This window comes from Meles meles, chromosome 7, assembly GCF_922984935.1.
Source record: "Meles meles chromosome 7, mMelMel3.1 paternal haplotype, whole genome shotgun sequence".
NCBI classification, from domain to species: Eukaryota; Metazoa; Chordata; class Mammalia; order Carnivora; family Mustelidae; genus Meles; species Meles meles.
This window is the reverse complement of record NC_060072.1, coordinates 131,412,871-131,428,944: the sequence shown is the minus strand read 5'-3', so window position 1 is coordinate 131,428,944 and position 16,074 is coordinate 131,412,871. Positions and strand designations below refer to the sequence as shown.

The 16,074-nt window shown below is 36.0% G+C and overlaps 1 protein-coding gene and 1 pseudogene across 11 annotated transcripts in view; both read right to left on the bottom strand.

Annotated features, from left to right (window-relative positions):
- Positions 1-16,074, bottom strand: part of MLLT10 (MLLT10 histone lysine methyltransferase DOT1L cofactor) — a 244,978-nt gene that overhangs the window by 123,636 nt on the left and 105,268 nt on the right. For all 11 annotated transcript variants that reach the window (XM_046010903.1, XM_046010902.1, XM_046010901.1 and 8 more), the window contains 3 exons: positions 9,061-9,164; positions 6,787-6,880; positions 4,807-4,902 (listed from right to left, as the gene is read on the bottom strand). In XM_046010903.1, coding sequence (XP_045866859.1) covers positions 4,807-4,902; positions 6,787-6,880; positions 9,061-9,164 — 294 coding nt within the window. The remainder of the gene's footprint in view (positions 1-4,806; positions 4,903-6,786; positions 6,881-9,060; positions 9,165-16,074) is intronic.
- LOC123945920 lies at positions 14,457-14,825 on the bottom strand (annotated as a pseudogene).

Below are 16,074 nucleotides of genomic sequence, written 5' to 3'. Positions count from 1 at the left end.
GAAAACTAAATGCAGTGTGTGATCCTGGACTGGATTCTGGACCAAAAAGAAGTTTCCCTCTTCAGTACAGAGGATATTCACCAGTGGGTGAAAATAGGACCTGCAGATTACCTAACAGCCTTGTGAAAAATGTTAATTTACTAATTTCGATCACTGTACTGTAATCAAGTAGGAAATTCCATTTTTTACTAAAACTACACATTAAAATAATACACTCAGGCTAAAGGGGTATTGTTTCTAATTTCTGTAATAATTCAGAAAAAGATTATATAGAGAGTGAGAAAGCTGGACAGCAAAGAGGGGAGGGGAAAGAGGACAAGCTTAAAATGTCAACATTCTGAAAATTTGGGTGAGTGATATAGAGAAATAATATGTAGTATTTTTCTACTTCTCTCAAGTCTAAAATTATTGCAAATTATCAAAGTTAAAAAAAATTTTACTCTTTCTGGCTGGCTGCCCAACACCTCAGAATGAAGAATCAAACTGGCATCACTTATAAAATTCCCCCAGGAACTGGCTCCCTCTTAACAAAGTAGTCTCCTGTCACTCTTTAGCCCCACCATACATACACCCCAGGCATTCTAAACTGAAAGCCCTGTGCTCTCTTAATTCTTTGCACATGTAGAGAAGCTTAAAGCTTAACCTGAGTGGAAGATTTCCACAAGGAGAAAGCACACAAAAAAGGGGAGGAGATGACAGGCACCCCTCAATGCTGAAAAGTTTTAAAAAGATACATAAAGAAGTACTGACAACTCTGAAATGAGAGTTTTATTCCTCTGAGGGCCACAAAGAGTAACCCAGTTCTTCTTCTTTTTTTTTTTTTTAAGATTTTATTTTTTTATTCGACAGAGAGAGAGGACAAGCAGGGGGAATAGCAGGCAGAGAGAGAGAGAGAGGGAGAAGCAGGCTCCTCACTAAGCAGGGAGCCTAATGCAGGACTCCGTCCCAGGACCCTGGGATCATGACCTGAATTGAAGGCAGACTCTTAGCTTAGCCGACTGGGCCACCCAGGCACCTCAGCCCAGTTCTCTCCAAAGAGATGAGTAATCCTAAAGGAAAGGAAGTCCAGTCAACCCCTGAGGTTCAGAAAACACTAAGTGAAAAACCTACCTCCCACAAACACCCACCCAACATAGGCTAACAGTATTTACGTTGACAACAGCTTTTTTATCTATTGCCAGTTACTAAAAACAGAAGAAAATCAATAGTAAGTAAGGGGGATGGCGAACACATCAGGAGATAAATCCCTCTAGCTATAGTAGGGGACAGTTTTCTGGCAAACCTACTTGGAAATGAATGCATTTCCACATAATACTGTCACTAATGGCGACTTTGCTGTAAAGTATTAGAAATATAGTGCTATACTTTTATTTATTTTTTTTAAAGATTTATTTATTTATTTATTTGACAGAGAGAGATCACAAGTAGGCAGAGAGGCAGGCAGAGAGAGTGAGAGGGAAGCAGGCTCTCTGCCGAGCAGAGAGCCCGATGCGGAACTCGATCCCAGGACCCCGAGACCATGACCCGAGCCCAAGGCAGCGGCCCAAACCACTGAGCCACCCAGGCGCCCTAGTGCTATACTTTTAATACATTAAAATTTAAATTAAAAAAAATTAAATTAAAATTTAATTTAATACTACATGGATTAGTTAACATTAATGAGTGGGGAGAGGATGTGTCTGAGAATCAACTGAACTGGTACGAGATTATCTCAATGTAATAAATAACCACTGATTTCTAAATAAAGACCTACAAACTAGCCTTCAGAAAAAAGTCCTTTCTGAAGCTGGGAATATCCCAACACAACCACACACACGTCTGATACATCTCTGCATTTCCTAACCCTGGTCTATATCTCACTCTGTGGCAATGCTTCTGTAATATAAAAATACTAGACTTAAAAGAAAATTCTATTTTACAAGGCACATTAATCGTCTTAGAAGATACTTTTTTTTTTTTTAAAGATTTTTATTTATTTATTTGACAGAGAGAGAGAGAGAGATCACAAGTAGGCAGAGAGGCAGGCAGAGAGAGGAGGGAAGCAGGCACCCTGCTGAGCAGAGAGCCTGATGCGGGGCTCATTCCCAGGACCCTGAGATCATGACCTGAGCTAAAGGCAGAGGGTTAACCCACTGAGCCACTCAGGCACCCTAGAAGTTATTCTTCTTAAACAATACCTGATGATACAAACTATTTAATGAATGAATTAAACCCCTCCTCTACATAGCTTCAACTCATTTCAAGCATGTACTTTTTTTGGAAACTGTCCTTTATTCAGAGTCATATCTCACTATTCAATCTTCCACTCCTGGGTGGAACCTGGGTGGCTCAGTGGGTTTAGCATCTGCCTTTGGTTCAGGTCATGATCTCAGGGTCCTGGGATTGAGCCTGGCGTCAGCATCGGGCTCTCTGTTCAGCAGGGAGCCTGCTTCCCCCTCTCTCTCTGCCTGTTTCTCTGCCCCTCTCTCTCTCTCTCTCTATCAAATAAATAAATAAATCTTTTAAAAAGAAAAAAAACTTCCACTCTCCTTGCTGGGATTTCACAGGTAGTATCTAACCAGTATTAATATATTTTGGGTCACACAGAAATTCTCTGAAAAGCAAAAACTATGTATTTTTTAATTTTCTCATAGTTACATAAAAAGTTAACTTATAATCATTGATTTCATTTTAAAATAAGTGATTTGGATAGCACAATATTTAGTATTAAATATTCTTTATCATCACTTACATGTAACACAAGATTACTTTAAAATATTTTAAAATATGTGCCAGTATGAAGGAGATAAAAAATATTCAGAGGGAGAGTGACGTCAACATATTTTATGAACAATACCACCAAAATTTAGCTCGCAATATACAGTATTTTAAATTACTAAAACATGAATGGATTATGAGTGTGGTCAATGTAACATTTTATAATATGATAAGCATATCTGAGACAAACCTACCAGATGTTAAAATCTTAAAAGAGGTAAAGAGGGATGGGGAGTAAGATAGTCTATCATACCCAATCTTTTCAGATACATTATCACTTACTTAACATCATACCATAATAAAAAAGTTCCTTCCCAAACATTCCCAAGGCAATCAAACAAGTCTAACAACAATAAATTTATACTAATGTTTACCTCACAGCCTTTATAAATGATCAGAAACACTGTTACAAAATAAAACATATGAATGGATTTTAAGTTTGACAACAAAATCGAATTATACTAAACTTATATATGCCAAAAGTAAAATGCAAATAGTATTTATATACTAATGAAAATAGCAACTGCTAAAATTTATAGCTAAAAACAGGTTTGACTAAACACAATGCTTTTATCTATTACTCAACAACTGCAAATGAGACTAAAATGAAAAATCTCATTCCTCAAGAAAAAATAAAGAAATATAATAGCACTGTATTTATTAAACACCACACTACATTTAATAATTGTAGTATATTTTAATATATTTATATATTAACACATATTAATATATTTAGTAACTATTAAAAATATCATGATGGGATATATTAAGATAAATACGATCGTACCATGAACACTTCTTTAAACAAGATAATGCTCACAAAATGACTGAAGAGAAGAATATCATCAGTAAGACTTTCTCCTCACAATGTATAAAGAGTCCTACCTGTATCCCTCGTTTGTGGATTCAAAGGGTTACATAAAATCTCATGGTGCTTCTAGGTAAAACTGCTAATTAAAGCCAATCTGCCATTTCCCCTTCAGCAATCCCAACAATAACAGACAGCAAGACAGAACCCTATAATTGTCACTATCACAAAACCACCTCATTAAAGAAGATGAATATGTATACTTGCTGCCTACAACTTACAAAACATACATATAAACCTAACAAATGCTCTAAAGGTGACTATAAAGTTACAATAATTATTTTGCTCACAACTGGAAATTTAATTTCAAAATTAAAAATTTAAGCTTCTAAAATGTTTACCTTGAAAAAAGGCACAGAAATTCAAACCAAATCTATTCCCAAATCCTAAGTATTTATAAACATGAAAATGTTCCCAACTATTTTATACCAACTGTTTAAGAGTAATGTTATTTTCTAATTGAAGAGGTATTTTTTTAGGCTCACTTTGTTAAAAACAATTCATAATAGTATCCTTTTCCTACGTTGACAATTATGTCATAAATGGGATTATAATACTCATTATTAGTTCACTAAAAATTACTCATATCCTTAAAATAAATAAAAATGTAAGCAGAAAACAGGTAAGTCAGAAGAAGACAGATTAGTATCAGGCAAGCTTTTAGTGCTTTATTAAAAGACAAAATATTCTCAAACAAATGGTATGACATTTGGCCATTAAAAAAACCAAAAAACCAAACCATTATTATTACCAACACTGTAGGGGAAAACAGTCAAGAATATACAGAATTTCAAAACTGTTCCTTTATAAAGTGAAAAAGCAGATGAGATTTTTACTTACATGTGAAATAATCAGTTAATAAAATATAGCCACAAATTATTAACGCTGAAGTCACCTGAAGATTTCACAAGATGACCACAGCAACACATGCAAGAAATCTCTCTCATGCTTTCAATTTCTATTCCAATTTTTCAGTGGAAATAGGTTCTGCCATACAAACATTCACAAATATGGCATTATTTTAAACCTATTTTTTTTTACTTTATACTCTCAAATTAGTCAAAAATTTTCAGTATTTCAACACCTCCATCCAGCTATCAAGAACTTAATTTTATCTAAAAAAGGAAAAAAAATCTATTAAGTAGATGTGCTACATATATAGCAACAACAAATCCACTTACTTTTTTCTCTTTCTCATGATGTTTATCCTGAGAGTGAGAGGAAGAATCACTTAAACTTTGATCATATGACCTATTAGATCCCCGTTTGCTCTTTTTCTAAAAAAGAAAATATATATACATACATGTATATGTATATAAAAAATTTTAAATAATCTTTTTGTTAGGCTTAACCTATTCAAGTGTGTAGTATTTAAAAATGTCTACTGAAGTTAAAAAAGAATTCTCACTATTTTGAACTATATAATCCAGTTCAGACATCAGCCATATGTACTGTCTATTACATTCATTATAAAAGAAAATCTAAGCCTAAATTTAACATGAATGCCGTATTTTTGTACATTTATTAAAATGTCTGAAAACAGAATATAATTTCAAATAAGCAGTAGCCATGTCACGTCACAAAACCACCTCTTAAAGAAATCAACTATAATTTTCAATGTCTTCTTTAAAAAAGAAAAGGAGTTTCAACCAAAACAGAATGCCATACTGAGGAAGGATGCCAAGACTAGAAGAAAAGAAAATTATTTGAAGAGTTATTTTTTGCCATACTAGAAAAGCAAGCAGCCTTTTAATCTCATATTTTCAGTATTAAGGCACTAAGGCACAGTTTGCTAAAAACTTGCCTCTGCAGTTCATTAAGAAAAAATTAAAGGAAATATCAGCATTAGACCCATGCACTTTTCAAAGCATTACTGAAAGTATTGCACATTCTATTTAAAATACTTATATAATTTCATAATAAAGTATGCCAGTGAGAGTTGTTTGAAGTGTTTAAAAGTGGTACCGTAACCAGTTTAAATTAAATAGAAATGACTATGAAAGGTATTCAAAGTCCATGCAAATGTAGAGGTTATACAATCTTACTAAATTATTAAAGACTCTTCCTCTCTAGGAAATGGGATACTAACATGTCAATAACTAGCAGTGAGAAAATCTTATTTGCATAAACTCAAAATCCATCTTCATTATTTCTAGATTTTTTCTGTATCATCTTCCATTTAGAAAATTAAGATTCTGATATGCTTTTCACATCTAGGAAGCAAAATTTTCAATTTTACTTTCTCAAAATCTCTCTTAAAACACTTCAATATTCTCTGTCAGCCCTTAAAATAAATCAAAGTCTTCAATATCAAACAATATATTTAGATAATCTTAAGTATTTTAATATGTATGAACCAGAATAGTCATGAGCTGATTTCATGAGAAAGGGGCTCCTAATGATACTGTTTCTTTAAAAGAAAGGAAGAAAAAATAGCCCCACTCACAAGGGAAAGGTAATAAGGGGAAAAAAAAACAAAACAAAACACTAAAGAAAAACAAAGAACACTTAAACTTTCAGTGTACACATCTAATTGTTATCATTAAACACTAAAAAAATAGACATTTAGGACATTAAATATTGATCCTTCAAGGGAACATGGACACAATATATGGAACAGCTAATCAAATTTTACCAACTCAATCATCCATGCAATTATGTAACAGTAAAGACTGGCAAAATCTGAAATATTCCCAAAGTTGTATTTAAATACATTTTTCTCAAGATAGTCAACTAAGAAGTTACAAAACAGCTTTTAGTTTTACTATCTCCTAGTAAATAAAAATGAAAGTAAAGAAATAATTAGCAAAAAATGAGAAACGAGTGATAGAAAAATCACAAAATCTATAATCAAATATGAAAAAATGAAATTAAATGAAAAGTGTTAGATTACAGAGTCCTTTACATGTGCTGCTTCTACTAAATGTATCCTAACATCTACTATTAACAGAAATTATTTTACAATATTCACCTTTATAAATGCACCTAAACAAAGCAAAATCTTTAAAAATTACTCAATCTTTTAATCTCCAGCAAAGAATATGCCAACCCCATGCAAAAATCAAGAGAAAGGGAATAGCTATTACATTTTTTTTATGAAACAGAGTCAAATCTACTGTAAAACTATGTGTTACTATTTTAAATTCAAGATAAATTCTTACCAGCTTACTAAAATGGTATTTACAGTAGCCACAGTATTGAACATTATCTGCACCATTCCCTTCTTCTTCACAAAGTAGTCCTGCAAACTGAGCACTGAAAATAAAAACCAAAAAATAAACATAAAATGTAAACAAAACACATACTAAACTTCAAACTACAGTATATATAAAATTAAATCCCCTCCAAGCATTTAAGATTTATAATTAAACCTTACACATCTCCTAAGAGAAAAGGAGAAAATGAAAAGCTTTATTCTCACTGTGACCAAGTACATTTCACCTCAACCTCTGATTGATATTTTTTATAATTACATTTGTAGTTTATAATAAACTTTTTATCCATCCATCTCTAACAAGGATCAAGACTTACACAAGTTTTATGTCACCGAACAGACATTAAACTGCTTTAAGATACCCCCTAACCCCATAATTAACACTTCATTTTGCTTTTTCCATCTGTATCATAGGTACAAACAGTAAGGCCAGGACTCTAAAGGGCTGAAATGACTTGTGATGGGATAAGCCCATAGATGCAGATTACACTGTTATAAGGAAAATGGTTCCAGTCATAGAACCATACAGCAGACAAGAATAACATAACCTGTGTTTTCTAGTCAAAAACAATGGAAGAGGGGCGCCTGGGTGGCTCAGTGGGTTAAAGCCATACAGCAGACAAGAATAACATAACCTGTGTTTTCTAGTCAAAAACAATGGAAGAGGGGCGCCTGGGTGGCTCAGTGGGTTAAAGCCTCTGCCTTTCGCTCAGGTCATGATCCCGGAGTCCTGGGATCGAGCCCCGCATCGGGCTCTCTGCTCGGCAGGGAGCCTGCTTCCTCCTCTCTCTCTCTCTCTGCCTGCCTCTCTCCCTACTAGTGATCTCTATCTGTCAAATAAATAAATAAAATCTTAAAAAAAAAAAAAAAAACAATGGAAGAGGGGAGCCTGGGTGGCTCAGTGGGTTAAAGCCTCTGCCTTCGGCTCAGGTCATGATCTCAGGGTCCTGGGATCAAGCCCCCCATCGGGCTCTCTGCTCAGCAGGGAGCCTACATCCTCCTCTCTCTCTATCTGCCTGCCTCTCTGCCTACTTGTGATCTCTGTCTGTCAAATAAATAAATAAAATCTTAAAAAAAAAAAAAATGGAAGACAGTGAATCAAAACCTAAAGTTATGATAGTCATTAAAAAAAAAAAAGCACAGGGGCGCCTGGGTGGCTCAGTGGGTTAAGCCTCTGCCTTCAGCTCAGGTTATGATCTCAGGGTCCTGGGATCGAGCCCCGCATCAGGCTCTCTGCTCAGCAGGGAGCCTGCTTCTTCCTCTCTCTCTGTCTGCCCCTCTGCCTATTTGTGATCCCTCTGTCAAATAAATAAAATCTTCAAAAAAAAAAAAGCACAAAGCACTAAAGTTTATGACCATCATCTTGTCAATTTGTCATCAGTGTCAACTGCCAATGTTATTTAACATTTCAAAATTACAATAGTATTAGTATATATCTCTACCCAAAAAAGAACTTTCAAGATCTTTGAAAAATTAAGTTCATTATTAGCAGAATTTATGAAACCAAAACTCTTTTCCACTCCCCAAAAGTAATCTAAAATGGACTTCTTAAATCCATATACTAAAAGCTCAGTAAATACAGCAAGTGCCTATATACTGGCTGCTGGATATAGACTATTTCTTAAAAGTAACAAGTAAATGGATTATTCCCAGACTATAATTTTGAACTGTTGCCTATTATGCTAAATATTTTATTTTAGGATAATCTTTGCTCTCGAAATTTTATGCCAAGAAAAGTATCTAAGTAACTTTTTAGGAAGTAGCCACTAATATACTGTGAATATGATGGTAACTGCTTTTCCCCTCTTTTCTTTTTTTTTTTTTTTTTTTGCTTTTCCCCCCTCTTAAACACAAAATGAAGAAACACAGTCATTCACTAAATCTTTAATATTAATATTTCAGGCATTACAGTAAGTTTACCTACATCAGCTCTTTTAGTCCTAACAACAAATCAAAGGGTAGGTAACCAACACCAATACTTTAAAATAAAATGAAACTAGATAAAACATGAGAACCAGAGTCTGCCTATTCAAAATTAACTCTGGTAAATTCAATTATTAGAATCATCTTTATTATAAATAAATCTTTATTATATCTAAACATAGAAACTATCCCAATAGAATTTACTGTAAATATCTGGATACCTAAACCTTTAACTTACAAGGTATTCTCTTGTACAAAGTACAAGAATTTCAGTTCTGCACAACAGAAACATACTTACCATGTCACATGGAAAGCCTGTCGACATCCATGTTTATTACAGGTCATGCAAGCACCAGTGGCTGCTTTGCTTTCTCTTCCTTGTTCATCACAAATGTAGCAAGTCTTAGTATAGAGAAAATAAACAAAATCAAGCAAAAACCTTAAAGTGTTTTATAGAAATGAATTTTACAATTATCTTCAGAAGTCAAGATGGGGTTTACTATCTAACCTGCTTTACTTCAAAATATGAATTCATTTTTTCTGACAGTAATCTAAGTTTTACAAATATGAAAACATAAACAAGGACATGGAGAGAGACCCAGTAGGGTCTCACAAAGGCTCAGTCTTCCTTAGGCTCAAACACACTACACGAAAGGAAGAATCTTCACAGGCACTGAGGTCAGGGGCCAGGACACAGCCTACAACACCTTGGTCGTAAAACTTCCTCACCAATATTCAAATGATTTCTGTAACAAGAGTGTGAAAAAAGGTTTGTCTTTCGTTTCTGCTGCAAGAAAGCATACCTAAGGAAGGTTAACAGAGGGAGTTGGGACCTAAGAGATGAAGGATGGTCCTAAGTGACCCAACAAAATTTAGGCCATTTCAACTGTTCACAAGAATCCCACATGTGCTGTCATTCAGCCTGCCAACCTGACATACTGAACCCTAGAGAAAGACGCTTTTTTTTTTTTTTTTTTTTTTTTGGAGAAAGACACTTTAGCTAAGGAGGTCAGAGATGTCTCCGGAGGAATTGGCCAATGAACACTCCCAGAAACTTTGACTGACATCTGGTCTTTTTCCCAGGTAAAAATAGATGATAAAATTATCAACTGACTAGAAGTTGAGTATACAAAAATTAAGGTCTACATAAAATCAGGTGATACACTTCTAAAAAAAAAACCAACTTCTTTCTGCACACTAATGAGGTATAACCCAGCCAACTTCAATAGGATCACATGTATTTTTAAACCTAGAGAGGTTCCCCCCACTATACACTGTGGTGCCAAATACCATTCAACAATATTTACAAGAACACAGTTCTCAAAAAAAGCCCTGTATCAAGTCAGGTAAATTGATTTGAATTCCTTTGTTGAAAAACAAGGACTCAGAGTGAACTAAATTACAAAAATTATTTTATACCTCTAACAAGCAAAATCCCAAGTTACAACAAAACCAACCCAGATACACTGAATAAAAGCATCCCTACCCATTCAAATTACACAAAGAAAGTACCAAACAATTATAATGGAAGAATGTAACAAAAATTTTTTAACCCACGTATGATCAAGAATATTAAAAAAAGAAAAGGCAGAGCAGACTGAAACAATAACATTTTATATAACAAAATTTAGGGAAAATATGCAAGGGTCTTCAAAGGACCTCTCAGTAACTTCAAGCAGTGAAAAGACACCACCATTTGACCATTCAATAAAACTAAAAATTATAATGATATTAAAAAGAAAGGGTAAGTAGGGACTTCTAGACTTCTGGAATGGCAGAGTAAAGAGCTCCATCATGGATCCTCTCCCCAGTCAATTAACCACTTCACAGATTTAAAAAAAAAAAAAAAAAAGTCTCTAAAAATTATCCTGAAAACATGCATCAAACAGTAGAAATTTTATTCAAATACTCTACTAAATCTCAGTAAGAACAGTGAGAGCTTGTGGAACTTGAGTCATAATCTGCTCCTATCCCACCTCACCACACATATAGCTTCGTGTGATGGAAATTACCCTCTGAATGGATGTGGTTTAAAAAGGTTCCCTCTCCCCCAGCTCTTAGCCTAACGCTATACTTTTACCCTTGGAGAACCAATTTCTAGTGACTCTCAACCTACTTAGTACTATTAGCTCTCACTTGTAGAATTCCATCCTAACAAATGGCCAAGAATCCTGAAGCCATAGCATCCCTACCCCAGCTTGCTAACAGAATGGAAGTCCCAATGGTAGGACGAATGATCTGAGAAAACCAAGCACTAAAATAGTATACCCTTCCCTCCTCCCAGCACCCTGCTGGAGTACATGTGTCTCTTCAGGAGAAGCAGAATGTTTCTCCATCCCCAGTTCCAGAGGTTCTCAGAAAGGTGCAAGGAGTGAGCAAAGACCTCAACAGCTCTGCCTGAGGTGACAAACTTTATTTGGAAAAGGAATTAGGTGTTGGCAAGCAACTAAGACAGGACTGATAGCTCTAAGATACTAGAAGAAACATACATGTATGAGTGTTTCCAGTAGAAACAAGCAAAACCAACCTGACAATTAACAGAGACAATGAGAAGAAGACAACAAATAAGGGCTCTCCTAGGTTCACATTCATCCTGGGGATTCCAGAAGACTATGTACACGTAAAACTAGGTTGCACCCAACTGGGAAAAATCCAAGTGGGACTTGGGGCAGACTTAAAAGCATTCCCAAAACCACACACAAATCCACAGCCAATAAGGTTCAAAGGGCTACCAGTTTGAAAATAAAATCATACTCATACATGATGGTCTGAAAGACTGTGTGCATCAGGAACAACTGGAGAGAGAAACTCAGATCTACTTAGAAAATAATCTCTAAATCACACACATTAAATGATAAAGGGTGAAAATCTAACTAACTAATGGGGCTTAAGCACAATCTTTGACTAATAATGTGGTTTATGTTGAACTACGGACAACCCTAAAAAGTAAGGCCTGTTTTGTTTTGTTTTTAAGGTGCATATTTGAGCAACACCACCTCAAACTATACATTCTTGGGAAAACAGACATGAGCAAATTAGCCCAGCCAAATCATTAAACGAGTAAGTGACCAAACAAACCAACAGGACCCACAAGGAAAAGGAATGACCCTTCTCCAGAGTGGCTATATTATCTAAAAAGTTGTTTCAAGAAAAAATTGTAAGACATGTGAAAAAACAGGGCAGTGTGACCTATATACAAGAAAAAACAAACAAACAAACAGACATTAGAAGCTGCCTTTGAAGACAGGTCCAGATGTTGGACTTGAAAAGACAAAGACTTCAATGAAACGGAAATTTTAGAGTTCAAAATTCCCTAGAGGGGCTCAATAGTAGATTTGAATCGGCAGTAGAAAAAGAATTAAAAAACTTAAAAATAGATCAATAAACTGGCTCAGTTGGAAGAGCTTATGACTCTTGATCTCAGGATCATGAATCTGAGCCCCACGTTGGGTACAGAGATTACAAATAAAAAATAAATAAACTTTAGGGGCACCTGGGTGGCTCAGTCAGTGAGGTCCAACTCTTGATTTCCGCTCAGGTCATGAGCTCAGGGATGTGAGATCAAGCCCCGCCTCAGTCTCTGTGCTGCACATGCAGCCTGCTTAAGACTCTTTCTCTCCCTCTCTCTCTGCACCACCCCCCTCTAAAAAAATTAAAAAATAAACTTTAAAAAAATATTATCAATAAAGATTATACAGTACAAAGAAGAGTCATCTTTAGATTACACTACCTATAGCAGAGTCTCCAAAAAAATACTAGACACTATTATATACACCAATATATATATAATGAAAAAACCAGGAAGGGGAAAAAAAGGGACAGAAACTGTATCTAAAAGAAATAATGGCTGAAAACCTCCCAATTTGATGAAAATCTATATCTAAAAAGCTTGATAAATACTGAGAGAGTCACACTCAAAATATCAAAGCCAATAACAACAAAACAAAACGAAGTCTTGAAAGCAACACAAGGGGTGCCTGGGTGTCAGGAGTCCGTTAAACATCCAACTCTTGGTTTCGACTCAGGTTATGATCTCAGCGTTGTGAGAATAAGCCCCATGTGCTCCGCCTTCAGTGGGGAGTCTGCTTGTCCCCCTGCCCCTCCCCCTGCTCATACTCTCTCTCTCAAATAAAATAAAAATTTTAAAAAGTAAAATAGCAGGCATAAATCCAACCATATTAATAATAGCATTTAATGTGATTATACTCAAAAGGAAGAAATTAATAAAGTAGACTTTTTTTTAAAAAGTTCCATTTACTGTCTACAGAAGGCATGCTTGAGATCTGAAAATACAAATTAAAGTACAAATAAGGGGGGCCAGGGTGACAGTCAGTGAAGTGCCTGACTCTTGTTTTTGGCTCTGGCTATGATCTTAAGGTTATGAGATCAAGCCCCACATCGGGATTTATGCTCACTGTGGAGTCTGCTTGAGATTCTATCTCTCTCTGCCCCTCCTGCTCGTGCTCTCTCTCTCTCTAAAATAAATAAATTTCTTTTTAATTATGGAAGGACAAATAACTTAAAAATATAAAAAAGAGATACCATGCAAAGGGCAACCATAAGATGGCTAGAGTCGTTATCATTCTATCAGATTAAAAAAATAGACTCTTGAAACAACACATAATTAAAGAGAGGCACCTGAGTGGCACAGTCAATTAAGCATCCAACTCTTGATTTTGGCTGAGGTTGTCATCTCAGGATGAGATCATGCCCCACCTCAGGCTCAGCACTGGACATAGAGCCTGCTTAAGAGTCTCTCTCTCCCTATCCTTCTGCCTTTCCCTACCCCCACTCATGCTGTTGCTCCCAAAAAAAAAAAAAAAAAAAAAAAAAAAAAAAAAAAAAATTAAAGATAAAGAGGAATTTTTTTTTAAAGATTTTATTTATTTATTTGACAGAGAGAGATCACAAGTAGGCAGAGAGGCAGGCAGAGAGAGTGAGAGGGAAGCAGGCTCCCTTCAGAGCAGAGAGCCTGACGTGGGACTCGATCCCAGGACCCTGAGATCATGACCTGAGCCGAAGGCAGCGGCTTGAACCACTGAGCCACCCAGGCGCCCCAAGAGGAATATTTTTAATTAAAAAAAGGTCAATCCGAGGCGCCTGGGTGGCTCAGTGGGTTAAAGCCTCTGCCTTCAGCTCGGGTCATGATCTCAGGGTCCTGGGATCAAGCCCCGCATCGGGCTCTCTGCTCAGCAGGGAGGCTGTTTCCCTTCCTCTCTCTGTCTGCTTCTCTGCCTACTTGTGATCTCTGTTTGTCAAACAAATAAATAAAAATCTGTTTAAAAAATGAAAATAAAAATTAACAAAGCCAATCCATCAGGAAGATAAAACAACTATAACTGTGTATATACATATATATATACTGAGAGAGAAAAAGGAAACAAGAGAACTCCAAGACACATCAATCAAAGTAGAAATAAGTAATTTGATAATTTTTAAATATTAGCTACTACATCAAGGATAAAAACTTTAAAATAACTGGGAATTATTGAGAAAATGCTCCCAAACAACAAAACTATATCTAAATAAAATGTCAAGTATGTGAATAAAGCTATACTCAAACCAAATTCCTGGCCAAAGAAGTTTTCACTTAGGGAAAATAAAAGTTGCATTTTAGCCTAATTTTTATTTTTTTTACTATACAAGATATAATTACATCAGTTTTTCATCAATACACTAGTCATTTAAAGATGATTATACTGGCCATTTCCATTGGCTGGCCAGAGGCTCTTCCACTAAAGACTTCCATGATTTCCATTATATTATTTTTCTTGCCAGACTTAGTTCTTTTCAGCCTAAAGAATCACCTCTTGCAGTTAGGCACCCTGAAGCTGATCTTCTAATTTCTTAACATCTGATTCCACTTCAACCATACTCAACTTCTCGTTTGCAATCTGTTCTGTATACTTACTACATGCTGCATTTTTGGGAATTTGCTCAAGAACAGCAAGAATCTTAGTGTACAATATTCTTAGCCTCTCATGTGGATTTTACAGTCAATTCCACAAGGCTGGTGGTCTTCTTCAGCACACCCACCACGACAGTGTCGACAGACGGGAACATAAAGCCCTCTTAACCTAATTTTTTAAGTTAAAGAAACAGGGTTCATATAAAAAGGATTTAAGGGCCAAATTCCAATCCCATCTAAGAAGTAGCTGAAGTATCACTCTAAACCTAACTTGAACAAGGCACATAAACTATAAAAACACAGTTCTTCCTGTACTGAAAGGTACAGTTGTGAGGCAACCAAGTAGCCTAAAATCCAAGGGGATATACACTCTCCCCACAAATCCTTAAGAACTACAAGATGTTCCGAATATCCACCAATGATATAGCAAGGATAAAGATGTGCAGATAAAGATGAAATTAGCTAAAATTTTAACATACTGCTAAAGGCTGATTGTGGGTTAGTATGACAGTGTAGAACCACTGGAACCACTGACAGAGTTCTTACCCATTCACAGGCTCTACTCCATGAACTTTTTAAAGAGGCTCACGGGGAGGACTGACAGCTAGGAGACAAAATCCTCAGAAATAATCTCCCTTGATGGTGCAGGCATGATGAACCAAATCAGGTACTACTGAGGTAAGATATGAAATCCCACCTCCTACCCAAACACTCCTTTCAAAAGCCTTACGCATTTGGGGATCTGGCAGCAAACCCTGTCATATCCAAGGCATGGGTAAAGACCCACCATGCTTAAGAAGACACAGGAAAAAAATCTTTCCCTTAAACTTTAAGCGAGGGACAGGAAAAATTCCCAACCCTAAATTCCTACCCCTGTTAACAATGCTATTAGAGGTTTTCTAGTGCTGGGAGAGAAGCAGGAAGCCTTCCCTCTTCCTCACAAGTCTTTCCAGGACACAAATGTAGGCCTGCCATGGGGAAGAGGAAGGAATGCTGAAACCTTGAGGCCCAGATATACAGGGCCTAACAAAGACTGAGGCTGGACCAAAACAACAGAGAAATCGCAAGCCCAAAACATCAAACAAAAGCAATCCAACACTAAGGAAAAGCAGAAGTGTACCAGGAAGAAAACTGGCATGTCTGACAAAGCATCACCTCTTAAATTCATAATTTTATCTAAATATTGTAATCTCGGAGTGCGTGGGTGTCTCAGTGGGTTAAGCCTCCGCCTTCTGCCCAGATCATGATCTCAGGGTCCTAGGATAGAGCCCCGCATCGGACTCTCTGCTCAGCAGGAAGCCTGCTTCCTTCTCTCTCTCTGCCTGCCTCTCTGCCTACTTGTGATCTTTCTCTCTCCGTCAAATAAATGAAAATCTTTAATAAATAAATAAATAAATATTGTAA